Source organism: Erpetoichthys calabaricus, chromosome 6 (assembly GCF_900747795.2).
Source record: "Erpetoichthys calabaricus chromosome 6, fErpCal1.3, whole genome shotgun sequence".
Classification (NCBI taxonomy): domain Eukaryota; kingdom Metazoa; phylum Chordata; class Cladistia; order Polypteriformes; family Polypteridae; genus Erpetoichthys; species Erpetoichthys calabaricus.
The window spans coordinates 182,696,003-182,715,602 of NC_041399.2; the positions used below are offsets into that span (position 1 = coordinate 182,696,003).

At 39.5% G+C, this 19,600-nt stretch overlaps 1 protein-coding gene across 1 annotated transcript in view; it reads right to left on the reverse strand.

Moving 5' to 3' along the window:
- The window catches only part of dpp6a (dipeptidyl-peptidase 6a), a 935,015-nt gene that overhangs the window by 229,747 nt on the left and 685,668 nt on the right, over positions 1-19,600 (reverse strand). The window contains exon 5 of the mRNA XM_028804164.2: positions 12,938-13,012. Coding sequence (XP_028659997.2) covers positions 12,938-13,012 — 75 coding nt within the window. The remainder of the gene's footprint in view (positions 1-12,937; positions 13,013-19,600) is intronic.

The following is a 19,600-nucleotide window of genomic DNA, read 5'->3' on the forward strand; positions in this document are numbered from 1 at the left end:
CTGATTGAAATCATTGAGATGTTCTTTGGAGTGCTCATTCCATATAGTAATATTCTCCATTCATCTTCTTAAGTCTCTTATTCAATGCAAGACCATACAGAGCAGTAGCCATTTACAGTAAAAATGGCATTACTTACAGGGCAAGAACCAATCTTAGACTGTGACGTCAATGCATCCTTGAGTGGACTTGACAAACACCCAGTCACTGATACTGAAATGATTTTGTTTTCTTTTGTTAATGGATGGACTGTTCTTCAAGGTTTGTTATTTTTTCTAAATCTTTCAATTATGGAGATTATTGTTCACATTAAATTTGATTCTGTGTTTTGTTTTGTTTTATGGATTGCTATTTAATTCTATTAGTTATTTAGTTACATTGCATTTCCATTTTGTTTTTCTGTGGGTAATGGTTGTTATGATGTTTGCATCCTTTGTTAACATTGTGCTTTCGTGACTAAAGCAACATTATTTAACATGGTGCCTGCAGGGAAAATACATTGGACTTTTCAACTGGCAGATTTCAAATGGTGGGTCTAAGCCTGAAAATCATTATTTGCTGAACTGAAGTGTAGTACATTCTAGGAAAGCTAAAATGCAATGCAAGATTTAGAGTATTTTACATTGTATTTTATATTGCAAGTTAACCTTAAAATGTTTTGTATAGCAAGTCTGGTTGCAGCTTCAAGCAGCTTTTGATTCCCATGGAAACTGACCTTGAGCTTGTATGATAATAACAAAACTTTCTGTGTTTTGAGAAACTGTTCATCCTGCTAGCACAAAGAAAGCCAGATGAGGAAGTTTATTTCAGTAAGAAGGAGGTAAGTGGCCGTTTTTTATCAGACCAAAATATTTTTCCAAAAAGTGTTCAGTTGGTGCTTCTTGCAAATACGGAGCTTTCTGACAGTTTGGTAAAGATCTTAGCTCATTTGCAAAACAGACACTTTTCTATATTTACTAAAAACTGAAACTGGGTCTTATTTTTAATATATACTGATACTGATACAATACTGATGCTCTGTGTAAGAAAGGACAGAGCCGACTACACTTCCTTAGAAGACTGGCGTCCTTCAACATCTGCAATAATATGCTGCAGATGTTCTATCAGACGGTTGTGGCGCGCGCCCTCTTCTACGCGGTGGTGTGTTGGGGAGGCAGCATAAAGAAGAAGGACGCCTCACGTCTGAACAAACTGGTGAGGAAGGCAGGTTCTATTGTAGGCACGGAGCTGGACAGTTTGACATCTGTGGCAGAGTGACGGGCACTGAGCAGTCTCCTGTCAATAATGGAGAATCCACTGCATCCACTGAACAGTATCATCTCCAGACAGAGGAGCAGCTTCAGCGACAGACTGCTGTCACTTTCCTGCTCCACTGACAGACTGAGGAGATCGTTCCTCCCCCACACTATGCAACTCTTCAATTCCACCCGGGGGTGGGGGTGCAGGGGGGTAAATATTAACATTATTCAAAGTTATTGTCTGTCTGTATACCTGCATTGTATAACTCCTTAATTTAATATTGATTTTTTTGTATCAGTATGCTGCTGCTGGAGTATGTGAATTTCCCCTTGGGATTAATAAAGTATCTATCTATCTATCTATCTATCTATCTATCTATCTATCTATCTATCTATCTATCTATCTATCTATCTATCTATCTATCTATCTATCTATCTATCTATCTATCTATCTGTCTGTCTGTCTGTCTGTCTGTCTGTCTGTCTGTCTGTCTGTCTGTCTGTCTGTCTGAGATATGGCCGGCCATTCATCCCGGCCAACAACCCCAGGCCGCCAGATGGAGCATTCCTTGCAGCATGGAGATGCCCCGAATGCCAGCAGGGAATTATGGACAGTGGACTTTTAATGCACAACCCTGCTGGATACCATGGGGGCTGCCAGGAGTCGCTGCAGGGAGGCCCAGGGACTATTTTCCCTACACCCCGGAAGTACGTCCCAGTCACATGGACAGAAGAAATGACGTGCTTCCAGGATGAAGAAAAGGAGTTTTACCTGACCCGGAAGTGATGGAAAGTCACATGGACTGAGGGACAAACACTTCCGGATCAAGGACTATAAAGGACTCTGGGAAATACCAGACGAACGAGCTGAGCTGGGTGGAAGGGTGGCAACGCGTCTGGGAGAGTGGAGGATTGATTTATTGGTTATTGATTGTTAATGTATTGTGGAGAGGAGGATGCTTTGTGCACATTTATTATTATAATAAATATCATATTTGGACTTTTATCCGGTGTCTGGCGTATTGTCCGAGGGTTCAAGGGAGCGAGAGCGCCCCTATCTGTCACAGTTGGCGTAGTCGGTAAGATTCTCTGGCTGTCGGTGTGGCAGAGGAACTGTATTTAAAAATTTACTGTGGGCAAAACCCTGAGAAGGCAGCGTCACGACACACGGATAAAATCGCCACAAACCTCGTTTTCCAAGACCATCATGGGGAAAAAGAAGAACAAGCAAAGCGGTAACACAAGCGGAGGTCTAGCACTCGGCATTGCCTGCGCTCAAGACGAGCCATGGAGCGGCTATGTGCTTCAGGAGAAGCATCCGGAAGAGGACGATGGCAATGAGGTATGTGCCGGGAGCGAACTTGAAAACCTATTTACAATAACGCATTTTGTCCCATGCGCATACCTACCAGGGGTCCATCCAGAGGTTCTGCGGGAGGCAGGAAAGAATCCCGAAAACGGTGGGTCACTCACAATCATGGAGTCGACAATCAAGAAAGACTTCCGCATGTCGGGTGCCGGCGACAGACACGTGACCCACCCCGAAGGATTGTGGGAAGGAAAAGGTTCATGTCCAGCTGCTTGTGGCTTCACCCAGGAAAAGACGGACTTGGTTTTTCCAAAGGGGGAGGTGAGCGAAGCAACGCTCTCCCTACAAAAAGGTAAGGAGGTCCGGGAAATGACTGATCGGTCCGTCGATAAATTGAGACAGACGGATCGCAGTCAGCCAAAAGCGGCACCGCGGACCTCCGAAAAGAACTCTAAATCCCAGGCTCCCTTGCGGAACCCGTCAGAGCACGTGCCAGGAGCGGGCGTGCTCATTGGCTCCCAGCTGGAGGGTAAGGCTAGTGATCTACTGAGCATACCTCCAGCTGAATTAAATAACTTTTTGGACGTGCGCGAGCTGGAGAAGTTGCTTCGGCCCATGCACAGTTTCTTGCAGATTGTGGCAACAATAAAGAAGATTGTTGGAGAGCTGGGAGCAGCGGCTGAAGCGCCGTTAAGAAAGGTAGACGAGTACCTACGGCGATTTGGTCAGAAGCCCCCCGTCATGATAAATGCGGTGGTACAGGTGAGTTCAACCGGTACCGTATATAATGACATAGGGACACAGAGTGACACGGGCCCACAATTAATCCATAGCGGGTGCCAAATAGCTGTAAGCCCTACAAGGGAGTCAGGAACCTTGACCGAGTGGGCGGAGGAAGAACCAATTGTGCCAGAGCAGCTGACTAGTGCTGTCTCCTGGAGCGATGTGGTTCTGAAGACGCTGCCGCTGGTCATTAATAAATCTAGAGGGGTGCAAACAGTAAAGGAGCTCTCTTCAATAAATAGAGAGGCTCAGACTGTGGGAAAACCCCAGATTAAAAAGGAGATCCCAAATGAGAAACGGGGGTCTCCTGACAAAATAGAAAAGAGACCTGGGACATCAGAGGCGGCCGTAGAATCCTCCTCAGCTGTAAAAGGGGCAGAGCCAGAGTTTCCTAGGTGTTTCCAGTCTCGTAGAGTGATACAAACTGGAGGACAGCGGCGATGCTACGACTGCCGCCGGCCGGGCCACGTATGGCAAAGTTGTCCTCGGAGGACAGGGGATCAGAGGGGTTTCCTATACAACGTTCCCCCTAGGTTCTCCGGGGAGTCTTTACGACGTAGCCAAGGCCCGACCCATGGATCCTCCTGGAGGAAGACGTCCCTCGTGGGGCTGGACGCTCCACCCCACTGGGCTTCGCTGAGGGGAGGGAACTGTGAGATATGGCTGGACATTCATCCCGGCCAACAACCCTAGGCCACCAGATGGAGCCCTCCTTGCAGCATGGAGATGCCCCGAATGCCAGCAGGGAATTATGGACAGTGTTTTAATACACAGCCCTGCTGGACATCACGGGGGCCGCCAGGAGTCGCTGCAGGGAGGCCTAGGGACTATTTTCCCTACACCCCGGAAGTACGTCCCAGTCACATGGACAGAAGAAATGACATGCTTCCAGGATGAAGAAAAGGAGTTTTACCTGACCTGGAAGTGATGGAAAGTCACATGGACTGAGGGACAAACACTTCCGGGTCAAGGACTATAAAGGACTCTGGGAAATCCCAGACGGATGAGCTCAGCTGGGTGGAAGGGTAGCAACGCGTCTGGGAGAGTGGAGGATTGATTTATTGGTTATTGATTGTTATTGTATTGTGGAGAGGAGGGTGCTTTGTGCACATTTATTATTATAATAAATATCATATTTGGACTTTTATCCGGTGTCTGGCGTATTGCCCGAGGGTTCAAGGGAGTGAGAGCGCCCCTATCTGTCACACTATCTATCTATTTTCTGCTCTTGTGGCTTGCTAAATTTCTTGATACCAGTCCAATTTGGAGCAGTGAGTTAAAGTAATCTGCAAGTGTTTAGAATGTAAGAGGAAATCAGAAAAGTCTGAGATGACAGTGGCCAAGGCAAATTTAATCAATGAGGCTCATTTTATTTAAATAAATATTCTCTCTATACAATAAAATAAAAAGAAACACATTAAATGTTTTGACATGTAGTGAGGATACAGTGAATGATTTTAAACTTACCATATAATTTACTACACAAAGCGGTGACATTACAAAATTATTAACAAGAAAATATTTGTTCCAAATAATATATAATGATTGAGCATGTGTCTGATAGAACAAGTAAAAATACAACATGTGCAAAAACTGATTCGTATTTCAGGGTCATAATGGAGGCTTGGTCACCTTTTCAAGAAGATGACTCTACAAAAAGCTGTAGTTTTTTGATTGGCAGCAGAATCTGTTTAAGAGTCTGATGTCTAATGGTGGCCCCAAAAACCACAATATAAGCAGAAATGAGGAAATGAGAAACAAAAAGGTCTGAATGGAACTGACCTGTTTAAAACTAGAAAAAAAGAGATTAGGTGAGTCAGCAGCAGCAAAACCAGAAACCAGAACATCTGAGCAAGGCTTTCTATTGAACTCTAGAAGTCCCTGTAAAACATTCAAACTGTACTTCTGAAAACAATGTCACACACTAAAGATCTGCTGCACTAAGAGTTATAAGAACCTCTACCTCTGAAGAGAGCTACTTCCAAAAGTTAAAACTGCAACGGCAACCTTGAATCTTTTGATAATAAAACATTTCATATACGGTAATGTTCACTGTTCTATCATTTTAACTGCTGTGTACAGTGAATAAAGGAGTATTTTACAAGTAAGCCACTTGCTGGATTATCATTTCTAACTGTCAGAGCCTTCTCAGTGTACAGCAGACTGGGAAACATTCATCTGATACACAGCTACTCCTTTTTTGTTGTTAATAGACTACTGCATGTCTGATTGTCCACCCCTAATTAACAAGATGAGGGGATGTTTTTCAAAGTCAAGTTTAAATAGTTGACTCTGGAAATCACTCCAGAAATCATAGAAATACTGTAGATATTAAGCTGTAATAGTATGGCATGCTGTTCAGTACAGCTTCTTCACAAATCCATTGGCCTATAGTTTGAATCCTGACCCCTGTATTGACTCTGTGGAGTCCTTTTGGCATCATATATTTAACTCAGGAATTTCACAACATCTGAAAGAAGTGATCACCACACTTTCACTGTGAATGCTCACATACACTGTACTTCCCATATAGTCTTCATTTTGTAATGTTTCTCAGGGCTCAGCTACACTAACACACAGGTATTTTCAGGATATGGGAGGAAACCCAGAGTACTTACAAAATACCCTATGTACACACCGAAGGAATGTGAAAACTCTGTGTAGACAATGACAGGCTATTGGTTTGGTCTGTGAGGTATCAATATTCTACTGCTCCACTGTGCCACCTTCATTCTTTTCAGAGATGTCCCATACTGGACACAGATGAATTCATTTTTATTAAAGAGTGTCTCTTTGGTCCTACTAATCAGTACCTCCATAGCAAATATATTATACACTGTATCTGTCATAACCAAACTTGGCTTTGCTACTAAAACAAAATTTTCATCAACAGTAGATGCAACAGAGTTATTAACCATCCATCTACTCTCGGTGACCACATTTTCTGGTACACATGTCAAGTACTGGATAAGACCTCTTCTTTTGCCTCCAGAACAGCCAGAATTCTTTAAGTCATAGAATCAACAGGGTACAAGAAACATTCCTTATGAATATGGTCCCTACTGACCCAATAGCATTACGCAGTTTCGGCAGATTTTTGGGACACGTGTTCACCATCTGTTCGGGTTCGGTTGAGACTTGGGGACTATGCTGACAACTGGAATAAACTGAAATCACTGACCCATTCATGAAATCAGTTTGAAATGATGTGTGTTTTGTGACATGGTGTGTTACTCTGCAAAGGGTATCAAATAAAAAAAAATAATAATAATGTCCTCAAAAAGGGCTGCACATGGTCAGTAATGATATACATTGGAAGTGACATTCAAAAGGCGTTCAGATTGGAATTAAGAGCTCAGTGTGTGCCACTTCCTACACCATTATTCTACTACCACCAGCTTGTATTATTAATACAAGGTGTGATGGATAAATGGATTAATTTTCCATACACTAAATTCTCTTCCTACCATCTGCATGTCACATACAGAATTTTTCAAACTAGGCCGCCTTTTTTGCAATCTTCAGTCATCCAGTTTTACTGATTGTTTGCCCACTGTAGGCCCATCTACCTGTTCTTAGCTGACAGATTTAGAACCTGTCATGGTCTTCTGCTGCCATGTCCGCTTTAATATCTAATATTTTATGTGTTCAGAAATGCTCCTCTGTAATTTCAGTAGGCAGATTTCAAATGTAGATATTATGAACTGCCTGCTTTTTGTCAGCAATAATAACAATTAGCTAAATGATTCTGGCAGTTTATTTCTGGAAGTAGGGAGAAAACATCTAAAAAGGGATATTTAAAAATGACTAAAATGGAAAATAGCTGATTGCATGTGTCAGGAATAAAAACACATTCTTACTATTTTAAGCCATGTCTTCAAATGAATATTTTAATGAACATGGATGATCTTGCCTTATTTAAACGACAGAAGAAACTTTCATTTTTATGAAGAAAATTCTTTTAATGTCAGTTTCAATGGTGAATGCACATTGTATAAGATAGATAGATAGATAGATAGATAGATAGATAGATAGATAGATAGATAGATAGATAGATAGATAGATAGATAGATAGATAGATAGATAGATAGATAGATAGATAGATAGATAGATAGATAGATACTTTATTAATCCCGATGGGAAATTCAGGCACATTTCTGTTTGTTTGCTGTCATTACTGATGCAAATCATTAACAGAGGTGTGACTTTATAATAAAGCTTCAAGCCACCAGAGAGGAGGTCTATATCGTAGAACACGTCTGGGTCCTAGTCGTTTTTTACACAGAGTCTCAGTAATTACAGAGTATATAATTTGGCTAACCAAGCAAATGCACATTTTCTTTAGCTTTAAAATATCCATCCATCCATTATCCAACCTGCTATATCCTAACCCTAGGGTCACGGGGGTCTGCTGGAGTCAATTCCAGCCAACACAGGGCGCAAGGCAAGAAACAAACCCCGGGCAGGGCACCAGCCCCCCACAGGGCACACACACACCAAGCACATACTAGGGACAATTTAGGATCACCAATACACCTAACCTGCATGTCTTTGGACTGTGAGAGGAAACCGGAGTACCTGGAGGAAACCCACGCAGACACGGGGAGAACATGCAAACTACATGCAGGGAGGACCCGGGAAGCGAACCCAGGTCTCCTAACTGCGAGGCAGCAGCGCTATCCACTGCACCAGCGTGCTACCCGCTTTAAAATATTTCAAGGCATAATCTTGTGAAATGTTAAGATATTAAAACACTTAGAGGACATAAACCAGTTTCAAAATCAACCTGTTAGGACTGCTTCAGTTCCTCCCTTTTATCGTGTTATCAGATCTCCTATGACATGCACCTAACATGAAAGGTACAACAAATTCTTGGGTTCTTTACTTAAAGGGGGTTTGGAATAAATGTAAAAACCAGCTATACAACTGTTACCTGTAGATCAGAGTATTGTGTTTGTTGGTCAGTGCAAGACCACCAAACATTGGGAAAAAAAAACATTTCCTACATACATTCCTGTTCTTTCTCCACCAGGATTCTGTGCTTCTTTGAAACAGAAGCGTCAAACTGCTGGCTTCTTTCCCACAAAGTGGAACAAACAATGAGAAGGCTTCCTTAGTTACGTTTTCAAATTTTGGACAGTCATGCAGTGGGTGAAAATGAAGATGCAAAATAATGTCTAATGAATGTTGTAGTTGGTTTTTGTTTTATTAATGTGGCTACCCTTCAGGAAGGAATTTACACTGGAGACTCTTTAGCACTTCAGTAGAACATGCTGTATGGCCACAATTGAGAAAACCTTGAACCAGAAATGAAAATCCTCATCCACACTAGCATTTTCACATAATTTACGAAACTATTCTCATCCTTAATAAAACGACTGAAAACACATATGATGTAATTGTCCGCATACACTGGACAGCATATACTGTGCAATTTTGGCACAACTGCAAGCCCAATTTGCAGTCACCAACTAATTTTTTAGAATTCATAGGCCATCATTTCATGTGCGATATGAGAGTGATTGTGATGACCAATTGCATTTTTAATGATTGGGTTATTGTATGATCAGAAGAATTTCTGTCATGTCAGAAATTTTAGTCGGCTGTCTTGAAATGTGAGCACTCGCACAAACTGATTTTCTCATGTCACCATCAAATTTCCCAAAATTCACTGTACAGCGACTGCAGTGAGTGTGCATTGCACACATATAGTTAGAGCTCCCACATTGTGGCATGTCAACAGGACTAAACGTGCTTGAGCAGTTTGAGTACATATACTCGCGACATTCACAACATGTAATTTAGATATATACAAATAAGCAACACCACAAGCACAATGGAAAGCAACTCTTTTATGCTTGCTGTGTTGTAATAAGTCTTTCTTCCATGAAGTGGGACACATCAGGGAATGAGACATTAAAATGAGCAGGATCCAATCAGGGAAGAACCACATAATAAGCACGAACTAACCAAAGTGCAATGCAGTCTGTGTTTTCAAAAATCTTCATTTTCAGCCATCCACACTGGAAACACCATGCCAGCATTTTCAAAAGCATCTGATTTTAAAAGCAACTGGAGAGTGTTTTTAAAAGTACTCAATTTTTCTGAACAAAAGGTGAAAACGGAGACAAATTTCAGTGTTTTTAAACAAAATCATAGTAGTGTGGACTGAGTCTTAATCTCTCTTTTATGTGTGTTTTGTCCCTCGCTTCATGTGACTGCAACATAATTAATGATGCATAGTTGCAGACACTGATAAGAAGGACGAAAATGTAGGCACATGATTGGGCTAATGCCAGAAAGGGCACAAGAGGCTAAGTGGATATTCAAAAACCCTAATCTGAATTCGATATCATATAACTGGAATTCACACAAATGGATGAGAAGGTGCTGAGGCATCAAGATGTAGACCCTGTGCTCTGTGTGTGGCAAAGCTGAAAATCAACAAATAACTGGAAGTTAACACTCGGTTTCTTTCAGAAAGGCACTAGGCAGAAACAATCCCTGGACAGGTTAAGTTCATCACAAGGTGAACACACCCAAACACACACACTAAGGCCAGTTTAGCAACGCCAATTCACCTAAGTTTAATCAGGTTGAAGTTTAGTAAATTTAATACATATGCTTTAACATGAGTAGAATGGTAGCACAGAGCTGTCATTCCTCTCTCACAATGCCAGGGTCTGTATGGAGTTTGCATGTTCACCCCATGTATTTATGGACTGAGTGGTATCAACGGGTGTCAATGAGTTTACTCACTCAAAATGTTGTTTTTGGTTCTTTAACTACCATATTCACGATAAGAGTGACTTATCATTTATTAAAAAACTCGATAATTGGTTTGTAGTACTTCAGTGTGGTCTATCACACACTCTCCCTTTATACTGTATTTTTCTGATATTTTTTTTCATTGTGTGTGCGCAAGATACACCTACACAAAGTGTGATGTTCAGGTGGCTGGGCACTTTCAGTGATCTAAGATTTTTAACTAAAAATACAATGCAGTTTAATCAGATAAGTTTAGATTGTTATATGTATAAAGTCAAATAAAATTCTTACATACACTGTTTGCCACCACACTGCCACTGTGCATGAATCTCAGTCCATAGGCTGGGTAGAATAACAACATAAAATGTAATAGGTGGAAATTATGCACCGTTTAGGAAAAAAAATCATTTGATTTGAGCACACATCTGTCTGTTATTACCAAGCCATTCTAGAACATAACTGTTGAAAAAACAGAACTGCAGATGCTAAAGTGGGAAATTAAACAGAATATAACTTAGTGAACTGGGACTGTAATAACTTCACCCATGGCACACGCTACAAGCAGACAAGCGAGCAAGAAACTTTTCTGTACCTTGAGAAAATTGTACCAAGAATCTTTGATAACATGTATTATTTCCAGTTTACTTTTGTTGTCACAAGCATGCCTCAGAATTGTTAAGGCTTTTTGTCACAATGGGCCCCCAATACACTCCATTATGAAACACAACAGCACGCTAGTTATTTTTTTTAATTTATAAAATTTTCTTCACTTTAAAATGCAATTTCATGTGGCAAATTAATATGTACTGTGATTGTGAAGAAGTTACTTTGACTTGAAAGAAAAAAAAAACACCTTTAATTACTTGGTAAATAGCTAGCTTAACTAATGCTGTATTGCTTCCTACTTTTAAAATGATACTGTGGAACAAAATCAGCAATAACTGTGCTAATTTAACTGTCTGCTTTAACAAGCTTCATCCATCCATTAAGAAGAAAGTAAAAGATTCTCATAATGCCTCAGTTATTCAAAGTGGAAAATTAAAGTTCAACATAACTAAAAAACATGTGTTGTATTTGAAAGAAAAAATAGCCCTAAAGAAAAGTGAGCTAAATTCAGCTAAAATCTAAATCTTTGTTCTTCAGAGAAAAACAGAAAACCTCCAAACAACTTAGAAGAGTTGATAATGTGTACATACTCTTTTGTCTAATCTGTTTCATTCTACCAAATATACAATTTCTCAATATATTTTTTCTTCTCTTTCTCAAAAAGGGTGTGGTTCAGTAAACTTAATTTAAATCTAAAAACAAGGAATGGTAAGACACAGAAAATAATGGTGGAAAATGAAATTAGGATTCTTCATTGAAAGTCTCATTTATTATTGGCCTTGCCAAATGTAAAGCTACTAATTATACAACAACACACTCCACACACGTTTCCAACGATTTTACACAGTATGTTGGATGTATAATGTGTTGTAAGCCAAGCCTGGTGAATGACAGAGATTAGGGCTTAGGACTTCAGTGATAGTAATGACCCATCAGAAAGTCCCTCATATATGTGTATTAAGTACAAATGTACCTTGCAACAAAAGTTGGTTATTGATTTTTCATTATCTGATCTGAGTCTCTATGTTCTGAACATTCAGGTCAAGAGAAGTGTGTTGAGGTGTCAACAAGTTAGAAAATGTACTCATGGGGGATTTAAGCATTTTGCATTTCTTAGTTACTTCACCCATGACTAAGTTAATCCTATTTTTTATTAAATATTTTTGTAACAGTGAGTTATATTCAAAAATAACAGCAATAATAGAATGCAATTACATGTGTTAGTAGCCTATATTAAATACGTGGTTTTAAAAGCATGTTACAATATCATTCTGTTAAAATTGTATCTTAAATTGAATTGTGGTGGATCAATAGTGTTAAAATGCAGCAGATTCTAATTCAAATGATCTAAAAATGGCATCACCTGATGTATTGGAGGGTATATGACTAAAAACAGCCTTCAATATTACCTTATGAAAGGAGAAAGCCAACTGAAATAAATTCCTCAACTAGCCATTAATATTAGTTAAAACCCAGGAATTCATTACAATTTTACAAATACCAAGAACTTGAAAAGGAACTGATTTATTGTATAATGGGTGAGAATTATCTTAAAGATATTAATTCAAGTCTGATAAGCAAAAGTGGCTCTTTGTGCATAAATAAAATGTAACTTATAGTGTCTTTTATACATTTTACCACTAAGTGACTCTTTCAGCATTCGATGGCTGTAATCATGCCCTGCCCTTGGCATTTTTGGCAAACTTAGCTTCTTCATGCACCACAGAAACCGTATAACATGGCACAGTCCTTATTTCATGCCCAGTTATCCTACAGCATATCAACTGGATCTATTTTTGTAGACATATTCTGGGAAGAGTGAAGTATTCTAAAAGAATTCTGAAATTGCTAAATATTTAGTATAATTCTATCAAAGATATCTACTAATGTAATAAAAAAGGAAGATTACATTTAATGACATTAGATGTCTGGATGTCTAGTACATGAATTTCTATAAATCATGTCATAATATTGTGGTAATTGCAGTAATAGGTTTCAGTATATGTGACTACTAACATTAATCTTGTATGGCATTGCTATATCTTTAATTCTTAAAAAGTTCAGAACATACCACCTTTTTAATTTTTACCAGATGATCAATTTCAGTTTTTACCTTTTCCAGTTACAACCATGTAAAGAAGATGTTGCATCACTAAATCATTACAACAGCGTTGTAGCACAGCGTAACATGTTTAATTATTTTATGGCAAGTTAAAAAAAAATGGAAGGACTTACAGGTATAACACTGTATGCAAGCAAAGCATACTTCATATCTGGTGACACTTCATACTTGCTGGCTGTATAGGTGACCTGCAAAAAGAAAAATCATTTGTGTAAATGTGGGCTTCATCTTCTCCTGTGTCAATCAAAATATAATGACCAATTTAAAATTACTGTATAACATTAGAAGGGTAAAACTGGACCACTACAAGGAACAGTCTTGTCTCCTTTTCTCTTCCCTCTGCACACCTCAGAATATAAATACAACACCAGGTCATGTCACTTGTAGAAATTCTCAAGATGATTCTGCACTAATGTGGTCTATCGATAAAGGGGATGCGACAGAGTAGAGGAGTCAGGTGGAGAAGTTTGTTTCTTGGTGCAATGAGGAACTGGTTATTGATTTTCACAGCACCAAAGATCCTCTATGTCCAATCACTATTCAGGGAGTGGATGTAGAGGTTATTCACTCCTACATATACTTGGGGGTCAACATTAATGACAGGTGGGACTAGTCTCGGAACACAGAAGAACTTTATAAAAAGATGCAGAGCAGGCTCTTTGTCCTTAGGAGACTGTGTTCCTTTAATATGAAAAGTGACATCCTTCAAATCTTCTTTAACTTTGTGATGGCCAGTGCAATTTTTTACGCTGTGGTGTCCTGCACTGGTAACATCACTTCAAGAAAGGCCCAGTGAATCGACGAGCTAATTAAAAGGGCAAGCTCTGTTATAGGATACACTCTGGAATCCCTGGAGGTTGTAGCAAAGGAGTGAATTAAAACAAAACTGAGTGCCATTATGAACAATTATGTACTGTACATCCTCTCTCTGACGCACTAACACTGAGGACTCTCTGAAAACAAATTATAGAGCAAAAATGTGTCAAGAAACGCTACTGGGGATCCTTTATACAAACAACAATATGCCTGCAATATCCCTTTGCAATCAGCAACGGGGTCTGAGTAACCACTACATCTCAGATTTTGATTAAAAAATGCTGTACTGGATTATCTCACATGTCAGAGTCTCTGATGTGAATAAAAATATTCCATGCCTTATAGATTTTGAGTTCAGGGGATGAAAATGAAAGTTGCTTCTGAGGCTCCCCTGGGATTAGGGGTCCTGCAGATTAAACTTCATTAGTTTGAATGTAGATCTGCACCTGCTCTCTCTCTTTCTCACACCCACACACACACACACACTCACACACACACCTTCTCAGGATGTCTGAGCCCGTTCTCTCCCAGGTGCATATGACCCCACCAGACCTTTCAGGCCATCTTTATTGTTATTTTTTTGTGCTTAATAGCCTTGCTGTTTGCCTTTTCATTGTTAGTGCTCTGGAAAACAGATCTGTATAGTATAAAAAAATGGATAAAACTGTAGGATAAAACATTTGGCATAGAATACTGTTCATTTGTTTGAGGCAAGTTTAAGAAGCTAGTAGAATATTTTTTTGCAGTGGCAAGTTTATCAGAAAAGCCTTATTACACATTAGATACTGTATGTCCATGAAAATTAAAATACTAAACTTTATGATGGCAAGTGTCACTATTTTAAACAGCAGTATTTTTTAACCCCCACAAAAAAGGATATAAAAGAGTTAATAGAGAATACTCAAGTAGTGCCAAGCCCCTCCATTCATTTTCTGACCCTGTTAATCCAATGTAGAGTAGTGGGAACTGGCATGTATTTCAGCATCATTGAATACAAAGCAGCAACCACACTCAATGCACACCCACACTCACTCATGCTGTGCAAATGTAAAGATGCAAATTAACCTAAAATTGTAGGTCTTGTGGATGTGAGTGGACAACCAGAGTACCTTTAAGAATTGGTAAAAAAATAAACACTTCACAAAGCCGTTGCACAAGCAAATGTTTGAACCCAAGACTCTGGAGCTATGAGAGAACAATGCTAGTCGCTGAGCTATTATGCTGCCCCAGTACTAATGTATAGAGATACATTGGAATGAATTAATTCCATGTTTTAATCTGTGTAAATATAACAACTTTAAATTTAAGTTCTCTTCTGGTCTAGATTCACTTGTTTCATTATATAAGTCAGCATATATTCTTTTCAGTTAGATTCTTCTCCAAATACTGTCTCTAATTTAGATATTTAAAAAGATTGCGTGCACACTTTCAAAAAGTACTGTTTGATGTTCACACAAGCAGATCTTGGTTCATCCTTACATGAATAACCTATTAGTCATAATCGTTTGTAGGTTTATTGAACTTTTGTTTGTTTCCCTCTCTATGTAGGGCTCTGAGCTGGCCTATTGTGAAAAGGAATAGTGAAAAACTGAACAGAAAACTGGCTACTACTGTGATGCTCATAACTGGACATTGGGGTACTTTTGTTTTTGCATTGTGTTATTTCAGCAGAATGGTGCAATTTATATTTCTTGAAAACCTTATGACTTCTGTCTTTGGATTAGATGAAAAGCAAACCCCAGCATGAAAACCAACGAGGGGCTGATGTAACTATGCAAATTAACTGTTCCCATTTTAAGAAATTGTGGCTTCTTTGTAACTACAAACTCAGCATGGGATTGTTTATTATAGTAAATATGTTCCATACCAATGTGATTTAAAAATCTACTGGAAGAATACAGTTAGGTCCATAAGTATTTGGACAGAGACAACTTTTTTCTAATTTTGGTTCTGTACATTACCACAATGAATTTTAAATGAAACAACTCAGATGCAGTTGAAGTGCAGAATTTCAGCTTTAATTCAGTGGGGTGAATAAAATGATTGCATAAAAATGTGAGGCAACTAAAGCATTTTTTAACACAATCCCTTCATTTCAGGGGCTCAAAAGTAATTGGACAAATTAAATAACTGGAAATAAAATGTTCATTTCTAATACTTGGTTGAAAAACCTTTGCTGGCAATGACAGCCTGAAGTCTTGAACTCATGGACATCACCAGATGCTGGGTTTCCTCATTTTTAGTTGCTGTTTGTTTGTGGGCCTTTCTGTCTAAAGTTTAGTCTTCAACAAGTGAAATGCATGCTCAATTGGGTTAAGATCAGGTGACTGACTTGGCCATTCAAGAATTTTCCACTTCTTTGGTTTAATAAACTCCTGGGTTGCTTTGGCTGCATGTTTTGGGTCATTGCCCATCAGTTTCATAAAACGCCGCCCAATCAATTTGACTGCATTTAGCTGGATTTGAGCAGACAGTATGTCTCTGAACACCTCAGAATTCATTCAGCTGCTTCTGTCCTGTGTCACATCATCAATAAACACTAGCGTCCCAGTGCCAATGGCAGCCATGCACGCCCAAGCCATCACACTGCCTCCACCGTGTTTTACAGATGATGTGGTATGCTTTGGACAATGAGCTGTTCCACGCCTTCTCCATACTTTTTTCTTGCCATCATTCTGGTAGAGGTTGATCTTGGTTTCATCTGTCCAAAGAATGTTTTTTCCAGAACTGTGCTGGCTTTTTTAGATGTTCTTTAGCAAAGTCCAATCTAGCCTTTCTATTCTTGAGGCTTATGAGTGGCTTGCACCTTGCAGTGCACCCTCTGTATTTACTTTCATGCAGTCTTCTCTTTATGGTAGACTTGGATATCGATATGCCTATACCCTGGAGAGTGTTGTTCACTTGCTTGGTTGTTGTGAAGGGGTTTCTCTTCACCATGGAAATGATTCTGCAATCATCCACCACTGTTGTCTTCTGTGGACGTCCAGGTCTTTTTGCGTTGCTGAGTTCACCAGTGCTTGCTTTCTTTCTCAGGATGTACCAAACTGTAGATGTTGCCACTCGTAATATTGTAGCAATTTCTTGGATGGGTTTTTTCTGTTTTCACAGCTTAAGGATGGCTTCTTTCACCTGCATGGAGAGCTCCTTTGACTGTTCACAGCAAAATCTTCCACATGCAAGCACCACACCTCAAATCAACTCCAGGCCTTTTATCTGCTTAATTGATAATGACATAACGACGGACTTGCCCACACCTGCCCATGAAATAGCCTTTGAGTCAATTGTCCAATTACTTTTGAGCCCCTGAAATGAAGGGATTGTGTTAAAAAAATGCTTTAGTTGCCTCACATTTTTATGCAATCGTTTTGTTCACCCCACTGAATTAAAGCTGAAAGTCTGCACTTCAACTGCATCTGAGTTGTTTCATTTAAAATTCATTGTGGTAATGTACAGAACCAAAATTAGAAAAAAGTTATCTCTGTCCAAATATGTATGGACCTAACAGTATGCTAAACTTTATGGAGATCAAAGCCAAAGAAAGAAACCTTTACAGACATGCTAAAACTATACCTTAAATTTATATTATGCTTCACTTTAGACTTCAGTTAATTTCATAAAACTGATAAATGGCACATGACTTAATGTAAACTTTTTTATATTTACGCAATGCAAATTGTTCTTCTTAAAAAGTAAATCTACACTGAACATAAGAACTACATATCTATATTAAATTTTCACACGTCAATGTATCAAAGTAAGCATTACGCACATATTCTCAACAGAATATTTAAAATCTGCTCTTTATTTGCACATCTCTATAGATATACACTCCAATCAGACACCTTAATTTGTGATACTTTAAAAATTGTAATGTTGAATAAACACTTGTGATACTGATGTTATTTTAAATTTTACAGTGACAGGATTTTGCGTATAGGTCTTTGAATAAAAAATAAGAAAGGAATAGAATGCATTTTCACTGGTGATATTTTTCTGCCTCTCTTTCACAACATCTCATTTAGTCTCTCATTACATTATGAAGTTGTTAGTGTCACAATGCAGTGAAAAGACATGATGTGTTCCTTTTCTGGCCTTATGAGCTGATATGGGCACACTCACACCAAGAGCAGCTAAGAGTTACCATCAGAAGGTGCACTTGGTAAAATAAATGTTTTGTCTATGCACACACACAGAATTATATATTTAAAGGTGATGAGAGGCTTTCTTGCGGGTTATCCAAGTCAGACAGGCTATGTCAGTAAACATTAAATTCACCAAAATGACCAAAATCAAAAGGAATAAGAAAAGAGCATAAGTCTTTAAGCAGGTGTAAGATGAAAACCATGACTCTAGAATGCATAGTCCACAAACAACTCTCCTCTTATCCCAATCAATAATCTACTAACTCCTCTTCAATCTGCATTCTGGAGGGTCACTATACGGGGGACTGCACTGAATTCGGTCACAGCTGCTCTTAGATCTACTCGAGCTGTTTCTCCTTATGCATCTTGAACTTTCATCACCTTTGATACTGTTTGTGGAAAAGTGAGGTCAGCGGCTGATCGCCTTTTTAAATAAATAATTGCTGCACTCGCAATTTAAGGAGGGGGTGTGGTAGTGTGGCTGGAGCAGTTCCCAGGCGCAATGCGATGCAGGCATTTCCGCATTTGAGAGCACAGGTGATGAATCATTCATGTCTGTAAACTGATGCCGGAAGATGCTAATCACCACACCTGTGCCACGTCCCAACTTATAACAGGAGACATGCTATTGTGAGTGGGAAAAAAAAGAGGAAGATAGAACGATAGAACGAGGAAAAGGGAGATAGAGGTTAAAAAGATTATGAAGATCAGTCTTTGTGAGGACGATCCCGCCATCGGAGCAGGAAAGGCAGCATGAACAGGGGCCCCCACAGGTTGTGGTGCTCAAGGGGCTGGTTTGCCCCACTGATTAATGGTGTGGAGTGGGGCGAGCATGGCTGATGACCTCCCCAGGGATCTGAGGAATGACTGTGGGAGTGTGAACGATGAAGGGAGGAGTGCGGACCTTGGACGATCTGGCTACACTGTGTGGAGACAGCCAAGACGGGGGTTAGGAGATGAAGATTGTGGCTGCTGAGTCTCCGCCGGCTGCGTGAGTTATGGGTGAGTCGAGGAGATGAAAATAGAGGTGGGCTGTGATCATCCGTTTTTGAAGAGAATATCAAGGATCCAGTGACTGTTTTTAATGTCTGTTTTTAAAGGATTTATTTTCTGGGATTTTATCCCATGCCTGTTTTTATGGTTTATTTGTTTATGGACTATTTATGAAGCACTGCACTATTTATTTGGAAACTGTTTTGATTTATTTTTAATAAAAGCACTGAACACTTTTTACACCATCCTCTTGCTCCATATGTGATTTGTCCCCATCTGTCAGCTCATTTGGTTACACTATAGACTGTGTCGGGTTCGAGGAGCTCAATAATGAGAAGAGGGAATATTGGAGAAGGACCTACACTTTCACACTGTTAACTACTCTCTGCTTATCTCCTCCCTCAATAGACCTGGACTCCGTGGTACTCCTTTGGAATGGTTCACGTCCTGCCTTTCTGACCAATCCTTTAGTGACCAATCCAGTGTTGGGTCCGCTTATTTCTCTCTCTACATTTGCTCCTTAGATTAATGTTATTTTTCTCATTCTCCTACCACCTCTAAGCTGATGATGCACAGATCTTCCTCTTATTTCCCCCTCCAAAACCACAGGTTTCAATCCAGATCTATTGCCGTCTGTCTGCCATCTCATCATGAATAAATACTCATCACCTCTGTTGTCGACTAGGAGTCCCAAAGCATGTACTGTAAGTCTTGAGAATTCCAAAAATGCCCACTGAGGAAACACCATCAGAATTCTCCACTAGACACAAATTATTAGCTTTGTAGAGTCTTTATAAATTAAAAAGGTTTATTCTTAATAAAACT